The sequence below is a fragment of the Bombina bombina genome, chromosome 2 (genome assembly GCF_027579735.1).
Source record: "Bombina bombina isolate aBomBom1 chromosome 2, aBomBom1.pri, whole genome shotgun sequence".
Classification (NCBI taxonomy): domain Eukaryota; kingdom Metazoa; phylum Chordata; class Amphibia; order Anura; family Bombinatoridae; genus Bombina; species Bombina bombina.
Genome location: NC_069500.1, coordinates 1,134,326,579 through 1,134,347,666, shown reverse-complemented (window position 1 = coordinate 1,134,347,666; position 21,088 = coordinate 1,134,326,579). Strand labels below are relative to the sequence as shown.

Here is a 21,088-nt window from a genome sequence, read left to right as displayed (position 1 = left end):
TAACGCCGGGTTTGTAAAAACCTGTAATACCATCACTGCAGGCAAGTGAGCGGTGAGAAAAAACTGCTTGTTAGCTCTGCATAGCTCCAAACGCAAAACTCACAATCTAGCCGATAGTTTTTTAAAAAGACCTTTATCCCTGCAACATGAGCTGTGTGATTTATATTTGTCTCAGATTGAGAGCATTAATACCTGTGTTGAATTCATGTTAAACTTCAGAGTGCCAAAATAAGCTACTTTCTATTATGTTATTTTATTTAAATGATATTGAGCTCCCAATTCTCTGAAAATACCAAATTTGGCCACATTTCATAAAGGGACATCACATCACGGGCGCGATCCGATATAGATCGTAGTTTGCGGCGCAAGCGAGGGAACCCGCGTCGCCCGCAGTTTCAGCTCGCAACTCGAGCTATCCCATATATGTCGCCGTCAGATGCTAACGTGCCGTAAGTCTGACAAACCAGCGATGTCCAGAAATCTGCGCAAGTACAAATTTCTGGCGTTGCCAGTGACTTGCGGCACGTTAGAAACTGCCGGCGCCTACAAAACCTGACTAAAGTCTAAATCACCCGCACTGTCTAACACGCCTCCCTAACATAGCCCGACACGTCTAACACGCCTCCCTAACATAGCCCGACACGTCTAACCCTCTATCCGCTATCCCCCCTCACTATCCTAACAATAAAATATGTATTAACCCCTAAACCGCCGCTCCCGGAGCCCGCCGCTACCTAATAAAGTTATTAACCCCTAAACCGCCGCCAGCTATATTAAATCTATAACCCCCTAAAGTGAGCCCCTAACACCGCCGCCATCTACCTTACCTACCCCCTAAAGTGAGCCCCTACCCCGCCGCTATTTTAAAATTATTAACCCCTAATCTAATCCCCCTACCCCGCCGCCATCTATATTAAATTATTTAACCCCTAAAATACTAAACTATCCCTACCACTAAACCTAAGTCTAACCCTACAAATAGCCCTGAAAAGGGCTTTTTGCGTGGCATTGCCCCAAAGTAACAGCTCTTTTGCCAGCCCTTAAAAGGGCTTTTTGCGGGGCATGCCCCAAAGTAACAGCTCTTTTGCCAGCCCTTAAAAGGGCTTTTGGCGGGGCTTTGTCACAAAGTAAACTGCTCTTTTGCCTACAATCTACATCCCCCTACACCGCGGCCACCTATAATGAATGTATTAACCCCTAATCTAATCCCCCTACACCGCCGCCAGCTATATTAACTATATTAACCCTAATTATATTAGGGTTAATATAGTTAATATAGTTATTATATTATATATATTAACTATATTAACCCTAATTATATTAGGGTTAATATAGTTAATATCGTTATTATATTATATATATATTAAGTATAATAACCCTATCTAACTCTAACATCCTAACTAAACTCTTATTAAAATAAATCTAATATTAATATTATTAATTAAAATATTCCTATTTAAATCTAAATACTTACCTATAAAATAAACCCTAAGATAGCTACAATGTAATTAATAATTACATTATAGCTATGTTAGGGTTTATATTTATTTTACAGGTAAATTATTAATTATTTTAACTAGGTATAATAGCTATTAAATAGTTATTAACTATTTAATAGCTACCTAGTTAAAATAATTACCCAATTACCTGTAAAATAAATCCTAACCTAAGTTACAAATACACCTACACTATCAATAAATTAAATAAACTACAAATATCTATCTAAAAATACAATTAAATAAACTAAACTAAATTGCAAAAAAAAACAAACACTAAATTACAAAAAATAAAAAAAAGATTACAAGATTTTTAAGCTAATTTCACCTATTCTAAGCCCCCTAATAAAATAATAAACCCCCCCAAAATAAAAAAATTCCCTACCCTATTCTAAATTAAAACAAGTTCAAAGCTCTTTTACCTTACCAGCCCTTAAAAGGGCCTTTTGTGGGGGGCATGCACCAAAGAAAACTGCTCTTTTGCCTGCAAAAAAAAACACAATACCACCCCCCAACATTACAACCCACCACCCACATACCCCTAATCTAACCCAAACCCCCCTTAAATAAACCTAACACTACCCCCCCTGAAGATCTCCCTACCTTGTATTCACCCCGCCGGGCAGAACTCCTCATCCGATCCAGGCGATGTGTTCCAGCAAGCGGCAGTGAAGTCTTCTTCCATCCGGGCGATGTCTTGAAGTAAGCGGCAGAGAGTCTTCTTCCATCGGCGACGTCTTCAAGCAAATCGGCATCTTCAATCTTCTTACTTCGCTCCTCCGCCGCGGAGCATCCTTCCGGCACGACGACTTCCCGACGAATGAGGTTCCTTTAAATTACGTCATCCAAGATGGCGTCCGTCGAATTCCGATTGGCTGATAGGATTCAATCAGCCAATCGGAATTAAGGTAGAAAAATCTGATTGGCTGATTAAATCAGCCAATCAGATTCAAGTTCAATCTGATTGGCTGATTGGTTCAGGTTAGATAGAGTTAATATAGTTTATATAAATACTATAGTAACTATATTAACTATATTAACTATAATATACTTAGGGTTAATATAGATAATATAGCTGGCGGCAGGGTAGGTAGATTAAATTAGGGGTTAATAATTTTAATATAGATGGCGGCGGTGTAAGGGGTTCACATTAGGGGATAGATCAGTTAAATGGTGGCGGTTTTAGGGGTTCACATTAGGGGATAGATCAGTTAGATGGTGGCGGTTTTAGGGGCTCACAGTAGGGGGTTAGTTTATGTAGATGGCGGCGGTTTAGGGGTTAAATACTTTATTAGGGATTGCGGCTGGGGATCGCGGTTGACAGGGAGATAGACATTGCGCATGCGCTAGGTGTTAGGTTTATTTTAGCAGCCAGTTTAGGGAGTTACGGGGCTCCAATAGTCAGCGTAAGGCTTCTTACGGCTGCTTTTTGAGGCGAGGTGAAAATGGTGTAAGATTTCTCCATTTTCGCCACGTAAGTCCTTACGCTGTATATTGGATACCAAATTGCGCGGGTTTGGTATACCTGCCTATGGCCCAAAAAACTACGGGCAACGGCAGAAATATACGCGCGCAAATATTGGCGTCGCCGACTTTTGCGGGCGACAATTTTTATCGGATCGACCCCCACTAGTTCATTATTTTTTGTGTAAAATAAATAATCTTGTAAAAATCATTTGAGATAACTATAATTATTCGTACATTCACAGTTTTAATGTTTTTTTAAAACATTTATGTGTATTCAGATCTTTCAGATTTTGCAATTTAATACATTGCTTAAACAGGCAAGCCTGCACTTTTTGATATTCTGAGTTTCAGTGTGTGCGCTTATTTGGCAATTTTAAATTAAATTGGGCCAGATTACAAGTTGATCACAAAAGATTGCTTCCACCAAAACGATATTTGCACTCACATTAGTAATACCAGTGCATGCAAATGTGCAATGGTAATACAAGTGAGTCACGGCATGAGAACTAGCGCACTGAAGAGGTAAGTCGTGCAGCGATGGGCAGCAAATATAAATATATATGTATATACATATATATTTATGTGTTATTATTTGTATATACTGTACACATATTAACACATAAATATATAAGCATATAAGCATATACATATATTTACTGGGAACACACAGTTCCCATAGACTACAATGTAAAGGCACTTTTTAGTGCCACACCCGCCAACTTTAGCCCCCAAAAACTGCTTAGTGCAGTAAAAAAAAATGTTTTGTTTTTTAAAAAGACACCTCACATGTTATCTTGGGGCCAATTGGGTGATATTTAACAAAATGAACCTGAGGTCTGACCTCTGGTTAATTTTTTGAGCTCTAATTTCTACCGCTAGCTCATGGTAGCAATAACCAGCCACTTGTAATGACTGGTTAATTATCGCACCCCATTTGCGCATGAGAAATTAGCACTCCACTTGTAATCTATTCATGACAAGGTAGTCATCTGACAATGAGAACCCAGGAAGCTTGGGAAAAGAACAGAATTTCTCTGTTCAGTCCTCAAGTAAAGATCTGGAATTAACCTTGGCAGCAGTATCATTTGCTATTTCTGTGTTCATATTTTATGGATAAAAATGTACGCTCTAAACCCCATTCTAGCAAAATAAAAACTCATATTCAGTGCACAATTTCACAACTTGTAATTACAATTATACAGTAAATATACTGAAATTCTATTTAGCCTAGTTTTGGATTACTTCTCAGAAGGAATTCAAACTAAATGCATTAGTTGAAACAAGTGAGGGTCATTATATTCATGCCTTTAGAGATTGACCCTGAGACTAAAATAATTGTTAATTAAATGAGGAGCCCAGCATCTCTCTGCACTATTCTAATAAAATAATACTGTATTCCTTGTGAAGCTATGCCCTGCTTTACGTCAATTTTCACTTACAGTGGGATACTGAAACTTAACCCACTGTAGTCCTACTGTATATGCTATACATAGTGATGTCGCGAACATAAAAATTTGGGACGCGAACTTCCGCAAATGTTCGCGAACGGGCGAACCGGGCAAACCGCGATAGACTTCAATAGGCAGGCGAATTTTAAAACCCACAGGGACTCTTTCTGGCCACAATAGTGATGGAAAAGTTGTTTCAAGGGGACTAACACCTGGACTGTGGCATGCCGGAGGGGGATCCATGGCAAAACTCCCATGGAAAATTACATAGTTGATGCAGTCTGCTTTTAATCCATAAAGGGCATAAATCACCTAACATTATAAAATATGAGGAAAAAATTGAAAAAAACACACTTTTTCTAATTTTGACCCCCCAAATCTGTTACACATCTACAACCACCAAAAAACAACCATGCTAAATAGTTTCTAAATTTTGTCCTGAGTTTAGAAATACACAATGTTAACATGTTCTTTGCTTTTTTTGCAAGTTATAGGGAAATAAATACAAGAAGCACTTTGCTATTTCAAAACCACTTTTTTTCAAAATGAGCGCTAGTTACATTGGAAACCTGATATCTGTCAGGAATACCTGAATATGCCTTGACATGTATATATTTTTTTTTAGAAGACATCCCAAAGTATTGATCTAGGCTCATTTTGGTATATTTCATGCCACCATTTCACCGCCAAATGCGATCAAATAAAAAAAAATTGTTCACTTTTTCACAAACTTTAGGTTTCTCACAGAAATTATTTACAAACAACTTATGCAATTATGGCATAAATGGTTTTAAATGCTTCTCTGGGATCCCCTTTGTTCAGAAATAGCAGACTTATATGGCTTTGGCATTGCTTTTTGGTAATTAGAAGGCTGCTAAATGCCACTGCGCACCACACGTGTTTTATGCCCAGCAGTGAAGGGGTAATTAGGGAGCATGTAGGGAGCGTGTAGAGTTAATTTTAGCTTAAGTGTAGTGTAGTAGACAACCCAAAGTATTGATCTAGGCCCATTTTGGTATATTTAATGCCACCATTTCACCGCCAAATGCGATCAAATTTAAAAAAAACTTAAATTTTTTCGCAATTTTAGGTTTCTCACTGAAATTATTTACAAACAGCTTGTGCAATTATGGCACAAATGGTTGTAAATGCTTCTCTGGGATCCCCTTTGTTCAGAAATAGCAGACATATATGACTGGCGTTGCTTTCTGGTAATTAGAAGGCTGCTAAATGCTGCTGCGCATCACACATGTATTATGGCTAGCAGTGAAGGGGTTAATTAGGTAGTTTGTAGGGAGCTTGCAGGGTTACTTTTAGCTTTAGTGTAGAGATTAGCCTCCCACCTGATACATCAGACCCCCTGATCCCTCCCAAACAGCTCCCTTCCCTCCCCCACCCCACAATTGTCCCCGCCATCTTAAGTACTGTCAGGAAGTCTGCCAGTACTAAAATAAAAGGTTTTTAATTTTGTTTTTATTTTTTTAGCATATTTACATATGCTGTGGTGTAGCATCCCCCCTTAGCCCTCAACCTCCCTGATCCCCCCCAAAACAGCTCTCTAACCCTCCCCATCTGCCTTATTGGTGGCCATCTTGGGTACTGGCAGCTGTCTGCTATTATTTCACAGTCAAAAAAGTGTTTTGTTTTTTTAAATGTACACTACTGTTACACCAGATATGAGTGGTAGCACTGGGCAAGTGGGCACAGTATACGCTGTGAGCCTGACACACACGCTGGCAGGCAGGCAACTGCAATTAGATTACACAGGAAAAAAAAAAAAAAGCAGACTGATGTTCTAGCCCTAAAAAGGGCTTTTTGGGGTGCTGTCCTTACAGCAGAGATCAGATGAGTCCTTCAGGACTGTAGTGGACACTGAATACACTAGCCTAGCTATCGATTTCCCTATTAAATCAGCCGCAGCTATACTGTCCCTCCTCTCACTAAGAATGCAGCTTCCGAATGAATCTAAAATGGATGCTGTCCAGGAGGTGGGAGGGTCTGGGAGGGAGGGTCTGCTGCTGATTGACTGGAATGTGCCTGTTGACTGTGAGGTACAGGTCAAAGTTTACTCAACTATATAGGGGGCGGATCGAACATCGAATATGTTCGCCCACCATGGCGAACGCGAACATGCTATGTTCGCCGGGAACTATTCGCCGGCGAACTATTTGTGACATCACTAGACATACTACATATAAAAATTACCTTAATGTCCCTATAATGAATTACATTGACATTGCTCCTCCAAGGTCAGTATAGCTTCCCTTTTACATATGACTTAGTTGTTAGCAACATTCTAAAACTAAGACTATGATAAAAGCCAATGCTGTCTTTATTTAAAAAGTGTCTAGATAAAAATAACCAGTCTTTCTTTTTCAGATCAGCATTGCAACTTGTAATGCCAAAAGAAGCACTTCACAAACGTCAGTATGCCCATCAACTCAGGATATATGCAGGTATGTTAGAAAGATATTTGGTTATAGAAAAAATATAAATAATTATATTATAAAGTGAGAGTAACTCAAGACAGCTTTATACCAATTGCAAGTCATTTTTTAGTCTGGCGTTTATTTTTATTTTGCATTCCCCTTATCAAAATTTTCATGTTAATTTGTACATTTTATGTCTTCATGCATCATGTCCATTTTTTTGTTTTCTTTCAACACTTTTCCATTTTTTTGTGCATTCTGTTTTTTTTTTTAAATTAGAAACACCAGCTTGCATGATCTATTAGAAGATGAAAATGCTCATTCAACTCCAGTTATGACAATAGCCCCATCTCATAGGGAATTTGTTAAAAAGCCCATCAAACGGAGGTTTAGACATAAAAAAGCATCTTGTGACAAGTGTTCACACAAAGAAAAGCCAAAAAACTTGAAAGCCAATGAAGATGCCCAGAAAATAGCATTGAATGATACAGATTCCTCATCAGATGAGAGGTACTGGGCTGAAGTTAGGAATAAACAAAATAGAAAAACTAAGTTATTCAAGAGAGAACGGAGAGCTAAATCAAATCACAATAATGAAGTGTCCTCAGATTCTAATACAATTGAAATGGTTTCTGTATATTCAAAAGAAACAAGTGAGCAAAAGTCTCATCATCAAAATGCTTCCAGTGTTACCAACACTACATCCCAGCACAGAAGAAGAACATTATCCAAGTTCAAAGAATGTAGTGTGTCTTCTGGATCCTCAACTGACACAAACAAAAAATTAACAAAGAAAAGGGTAAATAGAAAAGGAAACCATTATTGCAAAGATAATCATAAGTGCCAGTGCTACTGTAAAGACAGCAAAATGATCAAGACAAAAATAAAGGAAGAAGGTACTGGGGTAGATACTTTGTCTCCAGCCACTGCAGCACCCTATGAGAGCGAGACTTTACCTGCTTTTTGTGATGAATGGTCTGATGATTCAGAAGTCTGCAGGTCAGTTTCATTATGCTTCAATATTTGTCACCTTTTTTTTTTGCGCAGTCATTCACATCTTATTTTCTGCTTTTCATTTCACATACTCATTGTTTAACACTAGAATTTGTTGCTTTTGAAATGTTTTATTAAGACATCTCAGGGATTGATTAATTTTCTTTAGAGAGGTTTATCCAATGATTTTTCTACAAAATGAATCATCAAAGTCTATGAGTGATTTTTGTGGATAACCATTTTTGGGCTAGATTACGAGTGGTGTGCTAACTGTTGCGCATGAGCGATAAGGGGTTTATTGCAGCTCTTTGCATGCATCAGATGTAGCGCTCGTATTATCGCTTGAAAGTAAACACTTTTGCTTGAGTGAAGTTGAATTTAGCGACTTCAGATATCTGATTAACTCTTAAGTGAGACAAAAATATTTTGCACAAAACACATCAAAATTATACTTAAAAGTACAGTTACACTCATAATAACACTGTCTAATAAAATTATTAAAAAAATTGCAGTAACAAGTTATAAGAACTCAAAGATATGAGGTCTGCAAAGGGCTTTAGCATAGAGATACATATATATATGTTATTTACATTTCCTACAAAGAAGCTGGATAGGATACTTAATAAGCACTCTTACCTTATATATATGTGTCTAAATATGTGTATATACATGTATATTTATATATGTATATATATTTATATGTATGTATGAGTGTACATATGTATTTAAATGTGCATATATGTATTTACAGACATATATACACATATAAACACATATATATATATATATTTAGTTTTATAAATCTTTATTAACACAAAAAATATGAATATGACAGACTTGGCTCTGGTTACAATGTGAGCCCGCTACTGTTCGTACAGCAGCAAAAATTAACATATTATTGTATGTTTGCCAAGATAAATTCCAAGTCTATTACAAAACAGTGTCAATAAGAACAAAAATTAGTTTTCTTCAAGTTGTTGGTGTAATAGTGCACACCTAAAGATGTGAAAAAATAGATGTATAAGTCAGTTTAAAAGAGAGATGGAGGGAAGGGGAATTGGAAGAAGAAGAGAGAGAAAGAGAAAAGAGAGAGAAAAAAAAAAAAAAAAAAAAAAAAAAAAAAAAAAAAAAAGGGGGGATAGTAGGGGGAAGGAAGGGGAGCAGTAGGAGGGTAGGTGGTAAGTGGTAGATTTCACTAATAGACCACATATTCTATGCCTGTATGTTTAGGTGTTCATGGACTTCCAAAGTTCCAGCATGTATTCATGTATTTCTATTCTATCCTCTCTCCAGTACCTGTAACGTTCCAGCTGTAGATTCCTGCTAACCCAAGTCGACCAATCTGAAATAGAGGGGACGTTTGTGGTTTTCCAATTTTTTGGAATTAGGGCCTTGGCGCTATTGAGCAGTATATATAAGAGTTGCCTCTTGGGTTTTTCAGCAATTTTGGGAAGGTTATGGAATAATAAAGTGTTGGGGCTCCTGTTTAGTTTGATCTGTAAAGTATTATCTATCATATCTAGAATATTCCTCCAAAAAGCCTCTACTAATGGGCAGCTCCACCATATGTGCGAAAGAGTCCCCTGTTCCCCACAACCTCTCCAGCACTTCCCATCAGTTTGTCTGTAGATCTTTTGTAGCCTAGCGGGGGTGAGGTACCACCGCGACAGGTACTTGTAGTTGGACTCGATTGTTTTAGCAGACACTGAGGCCTTTGTGTGAGTGATAAAGATTTTTTTCCATTCATTGTCCGTGGGGCACGAGCACAGCTCTTTGCCCCAATGACCTGCAAAAGTTGGTAGGGGGGACCTTTCAGGTGACATTAATGTTCGGTACATTATGGTGATCAAGTGTCCCGGGTTATCAGGGAGTAAGCTAAGTTTTTCTAGCATCGTTAATTGCCTAGTTAAGAGTTTTGCCTGTTTGTATGTCCCCAGGAAATGGCGGAGTTGCATATAAAAATACCAGGATATATCTAGGCCCGAGTCATTTAGTTCCTCCCAACTCTTAAGTTTGTGGTTTGTGAGAAGTCTGTGAAACATTGTCATGTCCAGTCGCGTCCCATTCAGTTGGGGTCTCTGTGTGATCGTGAAGGGAAAGTCTGGGTTTTGTGTGTATGTGGTCAGTGGTGAGGGATTCGTGGAAACGTGGGGGAATTCCAGCAGGGTCTTATCCCATTGTGTAAAGAACTCTTTTGTGATAGTGTAGGATAGAATCGCCTCAGGTCTAGCTTTGGGAGAAATCCACCCCAAGGAGCCCACGTTATCGACACCCAGTATCACCCTTCCAATCTGTACCCATGTTTTCTGCTCTTGATTAATGCTCCATTCTATTTGGTGTTGTAGGGCTATTGCTCTTCTATATTGTAGTAAATTGGGAATTCCCAACCCACCCCTTTCTTTTGCTTGATATAGTGTGTTTCTTGCTACCCTTGGTCTGCCTCCCCCCCATATATAGACCTCTAGAGTGTTCTGCAACTTCTGTAAGTAATTCTTTTGAAGAGGGATTGGGAGCGTCTGCAGATAATACAGGATTCGCGGGAGCACGTTCATTTTGATTACGCCAATACGGCCTAACCAAGAAATTTTTTTGCTTTTCCAAGAGGATAAGTCGCAAGTGATTGAGTGTAGTAGGTGAGTGTAATTGGCCTCGAATAGAGATTCTGGAGATGCTGTAATATTGATTCCCAGATATTTAAGTGTTCTGGTTTGTAACCTTAATGGGCATGTGTCTGTAAGTTGGCGCAAATCTTTCTGTGTTAAATTTATGTTTAAGATTTCTGATTTGTTTTGGTTTAGCTGGAAGTTGGACACTTTACCGTATTCCTCAAATTCCCGTAGGGCTTCTGGAAGGGACACAACTGGGTTAGACAATGATAGTAAAACATCGTCTGCATATAACGATAGTACATGGTCCTTTTGACCTATCTTTATCCCTGATATTTTCTGATTTTCCCTAATTTTCTGCGCCAATACTTCAATTGTTAAGGCAAAAAGTAGAGGAGACAACGGGCATCCCTGTCGGGTGCCGTTGTTGATATGGAAGGATTCAGATAGAATATTATTTACCTTAATTTGTGCCGTGGGCACAGTGTATAGTGATAGAACTTTGCTCATGAAATGGGGTCCGAAATTCATCTTCGACAGGGTGGCCTTAATGAAAGGCCAACTCACCCTGTCGAAGGCCTTCTCGGCGTCGGTTGACACCAAAATTGATGGGATATTTTTGTTTTGGGCATAATTCACTAGGAGGCAGGCTTTTATGGTATTGTCCCTAGCCTCACGGCCCGGGACAAAACCGACTTGATCCGGTGATACCAGTTTTGGTAGGAATCTGTTCAACCTGTTGGACAGGACTTTGGCAAATATTTTTAAGTCCACATTTAGCAGCGAGATAGGTCTAAAGTTCTCAGGACGGTTTGCTGGTTTCCCTGGTTTTGGGATTGTGGTGATGTGGGCTAATAACATGGTTGGTGGGAATTCTTGTGTCGATCCTATCTCATTGAACAGAGTTGTCAGTTGTGGAACAAGGATGTGTTTATACAGTTTATAGTACTTGGCACTAAACCCATCGGGGCCCGGGCTCTTGCCTGATGGTAAGTCATCTATGGTTCTGGCCACTTCTTCAGTGGTAATAGGTGCTTCTAGGTCTCCTGCTTCTTCATTTGTGAGGGAGGGTAACTTGACCGAGTTAAGATAAGTGTCTATTTCTAATGAATTGGTTTTATTGTTCCCACCCCCCTGGGATTCTCCCTTATTTTGAATATTATATAATTGGTTGTAATAGGTTTTTAGGACCTCTGCTATTGCAGGACTGTTTGTGCATGGTTTCCCTTTTCTGTCTAGTATGGTGTGTACGTGTGCTTTTAGCTGCCCTCTTTTTAACGCTCTTGCCAAAAGTTTTCCGGGTTTATCCCCGTATTCATAGAACCTCTGTTGAAGCTTTAAAGCAGCCTTTTGGTGTTCTATGGAGTGTAAGTTTTGCAATTCTTCTCTAGCTTGAAAAAGTTCTGTTTTAAGAAAGCTATTAGCTGGGGATTTTTTATGGTGTTTTTCCAGATCTTGTATTTTAGACAGAAGGAGGCTATATTTTATTCTGGCTTGTTTAGCCAGTTGGGATTTTTGTTTCATGAGTTCGCCTCTAAGAACGCATTTATGCGCTTCCCAGATAGTGCTAGTTTGCAGATCTGGTGTCAAGTTGTGTTGGAAGTACTCTTTCAGTATGTTATCTATATGTGTTTTAAGAACCTGGTTACTGAGCATAAAATCATCAAATCTCCATATGTATGGCTGTGTGGGTATCGTGGGCCAATTTAATTTGCATATTACCGGTGCGTGGTCAGACCATGTCATTGGGAGTATCTGTGCATCAGTCACTAGGGCCAGCGTGTTTTGGTCTGTAAGTATGTAATCTATTCTTGTAAAGAGGTTATGGGGGTGTGAAAAAAAGGTGAAGTCTTGTTTCATGGGATGTAAAACTCGCCACACATCATGTACCGCTAACCCCTCTAACCGATTATTGCACTGTCTGATCACTCTCTTGGTGACAGAGATAGTAGACCTTGATGTGTCTAATTGGGGGTCTAGTGGTATATTGAGGTCTCCTGCTATAATTAGAGCTCCTTTACTTATCTCTAAAATTTTATTGGTAAGGGTCTTCAGAAATTTGTTTTGATGAAGATTTGGTGAGTATACATTGACCAAGGTTACTGTTCTGTTGTGTAACTTGCCTATGAGAATCAAAAATCTGCCCTCTGGATCTTTCTCCACATGGATAGTAACCCATGGGGAAGTGTGTTTAATCATTATCCCTACTCCATTCTTTTTCTGGTTCCCTGAGGCAAAAAAGGTGGTGGGAAATTTAGGGCAATGCCATCTCGGCTCTCTATTTCGCTTAAAGTGGGTTTCCTGCAAAAATAGTATGTCACATTTCAGTCTTTGAGCATCTTTCATTAGGTGTGATCTTTTTTCTGGAATGTTCAGTCCTTTTGTGTTAAGCGTCAGAATTGACAGGTTATGTGTCACGTGGGGAGGCATGATAGAGGGAAGAGTTAGGAAGGATGAGTTGGGATGAGGGAGAAGGGGAAAAAAAAAAAAAAAAAAAAAAAGGCAAAAGAGGGGGGAAAGTTAAAAAAGAAAGAAAGAAAGAGTGGAGAAGTTTAGATTAAGAGGAGTACAAGGACCTGAGATCTATAATAAAATTAGTTGCGCCTTGTGGAGCACTTATCAGTAGTCTGGATCAGGAAATTGTGTATCCTCCGGTGTGTAATAAGTAAAGGGAGAAATAAGGCTAGAAATACCCTAGAGCGGGTAAATTTACCTGACAAGTCAGTTAAGGGTAAAGTAAAGTGTCAGGTAACAGAAAGTGGGGTCAGTATCCCCACATCCAAACTACTTAGTGGAAAAAGAAAAAGTGTAAGATAATTAGGGTCATAGATGCCCAGTTTCATCTGGGCTCAGATAGATAATTTAGGATTGCTATTCTATTTTAGTCCCATAAACATATACATACAAGATTGAATTAAGGTACAACATAATATAGTAATATAATGGTATACAAACAATAATAACTTTATGTCTCAGCATCAACATTAACTCTTATTTAAAAGTAGATATAAGTCCCAACATTTCTTAAGTCTTTGAGGTATAGGTTCCAAGGAATGAGATTAAACAATATACAATACTTTCCCTCTAGAATTCTTGTTACATCTATCTACCATATTGGCTAAATGTTCATTTTTTATAATTCTATAATGTTACAGATCCAAGCAGAGGGCTGTCTCTGTGTATTCAGATTGGGGTCACAACTATCTCACTATGCTGATTCTAGTGTGAGTTTGCTTGGGACTGTTAGGGTCACGTAACTATGTGCAAGGGATGGGCAGTTCGTAGCTTACTACTATGTAGATTGTTATATTAATAATCTGTTTCTAAGTGTTATGATCTATTAGTTGTACACATGCTAATAAAGAGTCAGTATATGCCGCTATATCTAAGCCTTAGGTATCCTTATACATTCTAATATACAGCAACTCTAACCCAGAAATGCAGACATTCAAAGTTTCAACACAATCTACACCATATTATATGCATAGTTACTTTCTCCTGTGTTTTATTCATCATGTGGTGCGGGTCCCAGGTCTGGAGGTGGAATGTCCAGATTCAAGACCTCACAAAAGGTCGGTAGGTCAGAAGATATTCTGTATGTGGCTTGTTTTCCATTCCTGGTGGCAATAATGCTCACCGGGAAACCCCATTTATATGGGACACCCTGTCTTTGGAGGACGCTAGTGATGAACTTTAAGTCCCTCCGTTTCTGGAGCGTTATTTGGCTCAGGTCCGAGAAGATTTGGAGTGGAATACCTGCGTGGGTGACAGTTCTCAAGGCCCTTGCCCTTTGTGAAATCAGTTCCTTGTCTTTGTAGTTCATAAATTTGACAATAATGTCCCGTGGTGGCGCCTTAGGAGAAGGTTTTGGGCGAAGCGCCCTGTGTGCTCTTTCCATAACCACATCTGGGGAGCTAGGTGTTCCTTTTATAGTCCTAAATAAGTCCTGGAGGTAGCCTTCTATGGCATTATTGCTAACTGATTCAGGCACTCCTCTGATCCTCATGTTGTTACGCCTTCCCCTGTTGTCCAGATCCTCTATCTTGGACAACAGGAATTGTAAATCCCCTTCATGGCTCTGTATATGTTGTGAATTTGCATCCACCTGTTTCTGCAGTGTCTCATGTTTGGTCTGGAGAGTATGCACTCTTTGGCTAACGCTGTTCAGATCTTTTTTCAAGTCCCCAAACAATGATCTCATTTCTGTTAGTACTATGTTAATGTCTGCTTTTGATGAAATTGTGTTCAAGTCTTCCCTTGTAAGGGGTTCTTGTGGCAGCAGATCTGTCGTGAGCTTTTCACTAGTTGCTGAGGATGTTGAACTTGATGTTTCAGTGTCTTCCTTATCAGCAGGAATAGGTGCCATTTTTAAGTAGCTTGTTAGACTGTTGGTTTTATTTCCCTTGTCGGGTCTGCTACCTTTTTTAGTAGACATACTGCCTAGTGTCCTGTGTTTAAGGTTGTGGACACCTTTGAAGTGTATGACGTGGGGCTGCTGCAGATACTGTGATATATATAGATTAAGTCAGATGTACATAGGTGACTGAGTTAGAGAGTACTTTAGCACCATCCAGGTCACAAAGTTCGTTATGGTCCCTTTTATTTCAGGGATTGCTAAATTGTGTTAATGCCCAGTGTTATGTTGTTTGTGCCCCCAGACACCCTTTTCCCGCTGCGGTCCCTGAGGACCAGATGTTTTCTGCGTGTCAGCGTTTATGGCGGTGTTGTTTATTTGGTGGGCCTCAGATTAATAGCACAGTGCTCCAGTAAATGTTTAACGTAGGATGGCAGGTCCCAAACCCCCCAGGCAATAAACTGTTTGTGCGCCCCACAACTTATTCAGTGTCTCACCCAAGTTCGCGGTGCAGTAGTCGAGGCCTGTTTATCTTTCCTCCAGCGTCAGTTAGCCGGATCTGAAACGCGGTCACTTTCACGCCAAGAAAGTGCCGCGGTTGTTATCTCCCAGGTCTGTAAGCGGTGGTGTCTGCTTGTTATATATTTATGAGTCTTTGTGGGGCCGGGGCACGTCTCTTATCTCCCGGTATGAGTTGATCGTCACCTGGGGTTGTTAGTTCAGGACCGGCGGGTGCCGCGATGGTAAAAATGCCGAAGCTCCTCCGGGTCTAGAATCTCCTATGTGCTATACACCTCCAAGCCACTTAGAAAAGCTGTTTTAAAGTTAAATATTAGGCATCCATTATCCCTGTTTTTGCTTAGTTTGGATGTGGGGCTTAAGAGCCAGGATTTAGGCAGCCATTTCCCTGCACGGCCAGGCTCCGCCCCCCTATATATATATATATTTATAGATAGATGATAGCAAATGAAGAGCACTCTCACTTCAAAAATAAACAGCCAGGGTGCAGACAGAGTGTCACTAGTAATAAGCCATGGAATGCACTCGCTGGTCTTTTTCAAACGTGTAATTTATTGTAACGTTTCGGGGAACGTATCCCCTTCCTCAGACAGTGAAGCACAGTGATCAACAAACATTTATAGCACACAAATATCCAATAAAACACAAACCCCACCCCCAATTAGGACAAAAAAATGCCAAAAGGTGGCCATAGCAACCATAGTAAACAGCTCACTCAGTGCATTGACTGGGTGGGGGATCGGGACAGAAGCATCGGTTGATGTGCTCCGACACAGGTTTATATTCCGTCCCTGTTTAGCTGTACTATAGCTATATATGCTGGCTAAGTTTGTTTTGTATGAGGTGCATAATTTTAAAAATAAGTCATATCTGGTGGTTTATTACTCTGTTCACATAAGTGTATTAATGGGCACTTTTTTATAATAAGTTTTATGCACCTGTTACAGCATTTGTTCTAACATTTTTAGCATTGTTTTAACACTTCCAGCATTGATATATATTTACAGTGATCTGAGGATATCAGTATATTTATTAGTAACATGATTTATGCAAACTCACATGACACTGAGCTGTTTACTATGGTTGCTATGGCCACCTTTTGTCGTTTTTTTGTCCTAATTGGGGGTGGGGTTTGTGTTTTATTGGATATTTGTGTGCTATAAATGTTTGTTGATCACTGTGCTTCACTGTCTGAGGAAGGGGATACGTTCCCCGAAACGTTACAATAAATTACACGTTTGAAAAAGACCAGCGAGTGCATTCCATGGCTTATTACTATATATATACAGTATATATATATATATATGTTTGAATAAACCACCCGGCATCTGAGTTTCCTGGCTCCCCGTTTTTCTTTTTGTATCATATATATATATATATATATATATATATATATATATATATATAAGTAAGAAGGATGGTATCAAGGTGCACTATTCATGTAGATGATTATATATAACAGAGGATATATAGTGTGGCTGAATCACACAATACTAAACAGATCTAAAACTTAAACAAATCAAAATCAGATCACATCAATAAAGTAAAAACGTGCACACCAAAATCCTAAATGGATCAATATGAATATATACTCTTTTCAGAGTGATAGTTTTTTCGCAATGTATTTTCTTTTTCCAAATACCCAAAATTAGTCAATTAGTTCATAAAATCAGCAGTCCAAGTGTAAATCAAATACAAAAACTGGGTCACCAAATATTAAGCATAGGAAAGCCTCCAGTATATTTTGTTGACTTGGAGAGAGACACTTTGCAGCTGAGCTGAGAAAAGCTGATAAAAGGGTGTATATAACAGATCTGGAAGGAAGGAGGAGAACTTATACCATACTGAGGTGGCATTGAAGCGGATTCCAGACTTGCTACGGGACAGATTTCCTTAATGGGACACAATACTTACCTCATAGGATTGAGGTTGCTTTTAGTAAGTGGGCACTTTTACTTGTGTGTGGATAACATATGAATAGATCCTATGCTTAATATTTGGTGACCCAGTTTTTGTATTTGATTTACACTTGAACTGCTGATTTTATGAACTAATTGACTAATTTTGGGTATTTTGGAAAAAGAAAATACACTGTGAAAAAACTATCACTTTGAAAAGAGTATATATTCATATTGATCCATTTAGGATTTTGGTGTGCATGTTTTTACTTTATTGATGTGATCTGATTTTTTTTATGTTATAGATCTGTTTAGTATTGTGTGATTCAGCCACACTATATATCCTCTGTTATATATAATCTTCTACATGAATAGTGCGCCTTGATACCATCCTTCTCACTCATCTTTCTTACTAATTAGAAATAGGACACTGTTAGGTGGGGACCTTACTTTTTTCCATATTTCAGGTATTAGGCAGCCGGTTCATATTTCTAACATCTAGATTATAGGCCTTGCGGTTACACACTTAGCGCTGATTTGCTCTGTCCTCTTTTTACCCATATATATATATATATATATATATATATATATATATATGCAATGGAGCCATTTGCAGTCATATAGATGAAAACATGTAAAATCATATTTATGCAATATTAATTTTTAATAAATTGTTTAAAAAAACGTCATCCAATCAAAGGACAGATTTAACACCTTTGCATGAGATGTCTTATGCGACATTGCGCATCCTAGATCGCGTAAAAACGTCATCCAATCAAAGGATGGATTTAACACCTTTGCATGAGACATCTTACCTAACATGGCGCATTTGAGATTGCGTAAAAATATCATTCAATCAAAGGACGGATTTAACACCTTTGCATGTCAATAAGAAACTTATTTATATTTTAAAAAATAGAGTATGTGCAATATTGTTATCTATAAAGCATGCTTGTTTCATGTAATGCACAGCTTCACATAATGTAACGCTAGATAACATAATACTCTGATATATGAAATATAATCCATTGTTGGTAATAAGTATATATTTCATTACAATAGGAAGATTAGGAAATATTTTGGAAGCAGCAGGGTTTAACAAAAATAATGCTACTATATACATAACGAAAATGTGAATTGTTTATACATTATATATGTTACCTATGTAGCAATATATCGTTGTATAATTAAATATAATCACAAATAATAGAAAGAGATTAATCATCTAAAATGTGTGCATTACACACAATGATTTCTTTGGTTATACTACTACAATAAGATGTAAGGAAAATTGGAATATATGTGTTGTCAACATTCAGATAATTCTGTTTTAAAGATATTATATGTGTATGTTGATGTCAAAAGAAATAATTATAAAATGTTCATTATGATTGCATATCCATAAATTAAGAATTGTGGTCAGCATCTTTTAAGGATTATCAACATAAAATATATTTTATTAGAAATGACATTAATAAATAAAGAAGAAACATAACAGTTTAATAACATTATTTTTATTATGATAAATATGATTTATGAATGTCAGAAAACAAAAAGAAATAAGATAATTTGAGAAACAAGTCAGAATGAGAAAACAGCCCCTTTGGAGCCATCTGACAAGGTGACATAGTGCATCACAGTCCTTGGAGGGAGTTGACAAGGGCAAACAAGGGCAAACTAAGGACAACACAGCCCCTTTGGAGCCATCTGACAAGGTGACATAGTGCATCACAGTCTTTGGAGGGAGTTGACAAGGGCAAACAAAGGCCAACACGGCCCCTTTGGAGCCATCTGACAAGGTGACATAGTGCATCCCAGTCCTTGGAGGGAGTTAACAAGGGCAAACAAAGGCAAGCACAGCCCCTTTAGAGCCACCTGACAAGGTGACATAGTGCATCACAGTCCTTGGAGAGAGTTGACAAGGGCAAACAAAGGCAAACATAGCCCCTTTGGAGCCATCTGACAAGGTTGACATAGTGCATCACAGTCCTTGGAGGAAGTTGACATGGGCAAAAAAAAAAGGCCAACACAGCCCCTTTGGAGCCATCTGACAAGGTAACATAGTGCATCACAGTCCTTTCAGGGAGTTGACAAGGGCAAACAAAGCCCAACATGGCCCCTTAGTATAAATCTGACAATGTGAAATAGTGCAACAGGCACAACAATAAAACCAAACTAGGCCAAATGGCAACAAATACAAAAAAACAAAATAACAACAAGTGGATGGAGGAGTTATTAGTTCTCCCTCGGGCCATCTCTGGATCCTCCACTAATGGGGCATCAGCATCACCTTCATCGTCCTGCGCCCCTCCAGCTGCGGCTTCATGCATTGCCTCTAACCGCATTATTCAGGCTAGAGTTAAGCGATGAAGCCGCAGCTGGATACACATGGTTTCATGCATCCTTCCGCCACAACCTAAACAAAAATAAATATTACAAATGAATTATAATTACAGAACATAATAAAAATAGAGCAAAGAGACAGTGTACTAATTAAAATACAAATCATTATTATAATAAAATATGCTATAGATAAGATTTACACATTAAATATGTTATTCAGAGATAAACCATTAAGATATTAAGAAAAATCAAAACCCTATCAATCTGGAAAAAAAATCTTTCTTTGGTTTATGACACACTGTGAAAAGGGCGGTGATAACAAATCCAAAATATTGGCATATATACATAATAGATATCCAACATCTAGCCAATCTCATTTAGATATTAGAAAATTTGGATTTTGATTTCAAAAACTGAAAATCAGAAAGATTTACATTAATTAAATAACGAAAAGGTTTATTAAAAACATTTTCTATTTGAAATAAATTTATGTATAATTAGATCAGTATAATGTCACTTTAAGAATGTATGCTCTAATGTTGATTTGTAATGATACCTACATTGGTGGCTGGGAAGGACAATCCGACACCCAGGACAATGAAGGTGGGGATTCGGGTAAAGGTGTTATTGGGGAGGCATGGGGTGAGGGGGAGGGATAGGGTAAGGTGGGGGATTGGTTTCCTGCTCCGGTGGAGCCTGCACAGGACTGGGGGATTTGGTTGCTGTGCGGGTGGGGTGGAAGCAGGACAGGCAAAATGGGGAGAGCGGCGAGGGAGGGCAAGGATTTTTGGGGGGAAGGGCCAGAAGAGGGGTCAGGATGGGAAGGGCCGGGAGAGGGGTCAGGATGGGAAGGGCTGGGATGCTGATGCCCAGAAGTGGAAGTTCCATCTGAAATATATAATACAATTTTATTTATGTCAGTATATGGCCGGGATTTAATAATTATTCTTTAAAACAAACCCCCAATAAAATGCATATACAAAACAATAAAATGAATGCAAATTCCTAAATTCTTTATATTAGTTAAATTTATAAACACATTATATTATATTTATAGAAAGTCAGATATGAACCAAACTATACAATGTTTAAACTGTTACAATATTCTTTACAAAGCAAACCAAATTGTAACTTTAGAATTTACCGTATTATGAATTGCATTAAAATACCACAATGAGATACCAAGATATGAGCTACTAACATTCAGATTAATACAACTATGCTATTTAACCCAAAAATGATTTTATACAACTCTAATTAAAATACCAGAAGTTATATATATTATTACTGTAAACAGCCAGTTTATATGCCAATTTATCTAAGCTGAAATAAATTCTTAACTATCTACAATTAAGACAAATTCTAATATATATATATATATATATATATATATATATATATATATATTTGCAAAGATAAATTACACACCAGAGAGATGTACTTACAGTAATGGGCCTGATACAAAGGACCTTTGTTTAACAAATAAATTATTTAACAATAGTGACTAGTTAAGACTACACAGGATTATGAGTGCA

At 38.2% G+C, this 21,088-nt stretch overlaps 1 protein-coding gene across 1 annotated transcript in view; it reads left to right on the top strand.

The window, feature by feature from the left end:
• The first annotated feature begins 6,631 nt into the window (after nt 1-6,631).
• The window catches only part of MARCHF1 (membrane associated ring-CH-type finger 1), a 521,356-nt gene continuing 506,899 nt past the window's right edge, over nt 6,632-21,088 (top strand). Inside the window, exons 1-2 of the mRNA XM_053700234.1 lie at nt 6,632-6,660; nt 7,120-7,839. Of these exons, the coding sequence (XP_053556209.1) occupies nt 6,632-6,660; nt 7,120-7,839 (749 nt within the window). The remainder of the gene's footprint in view (nt 6,661-7,119; nt 7,840-21,088) is intronic.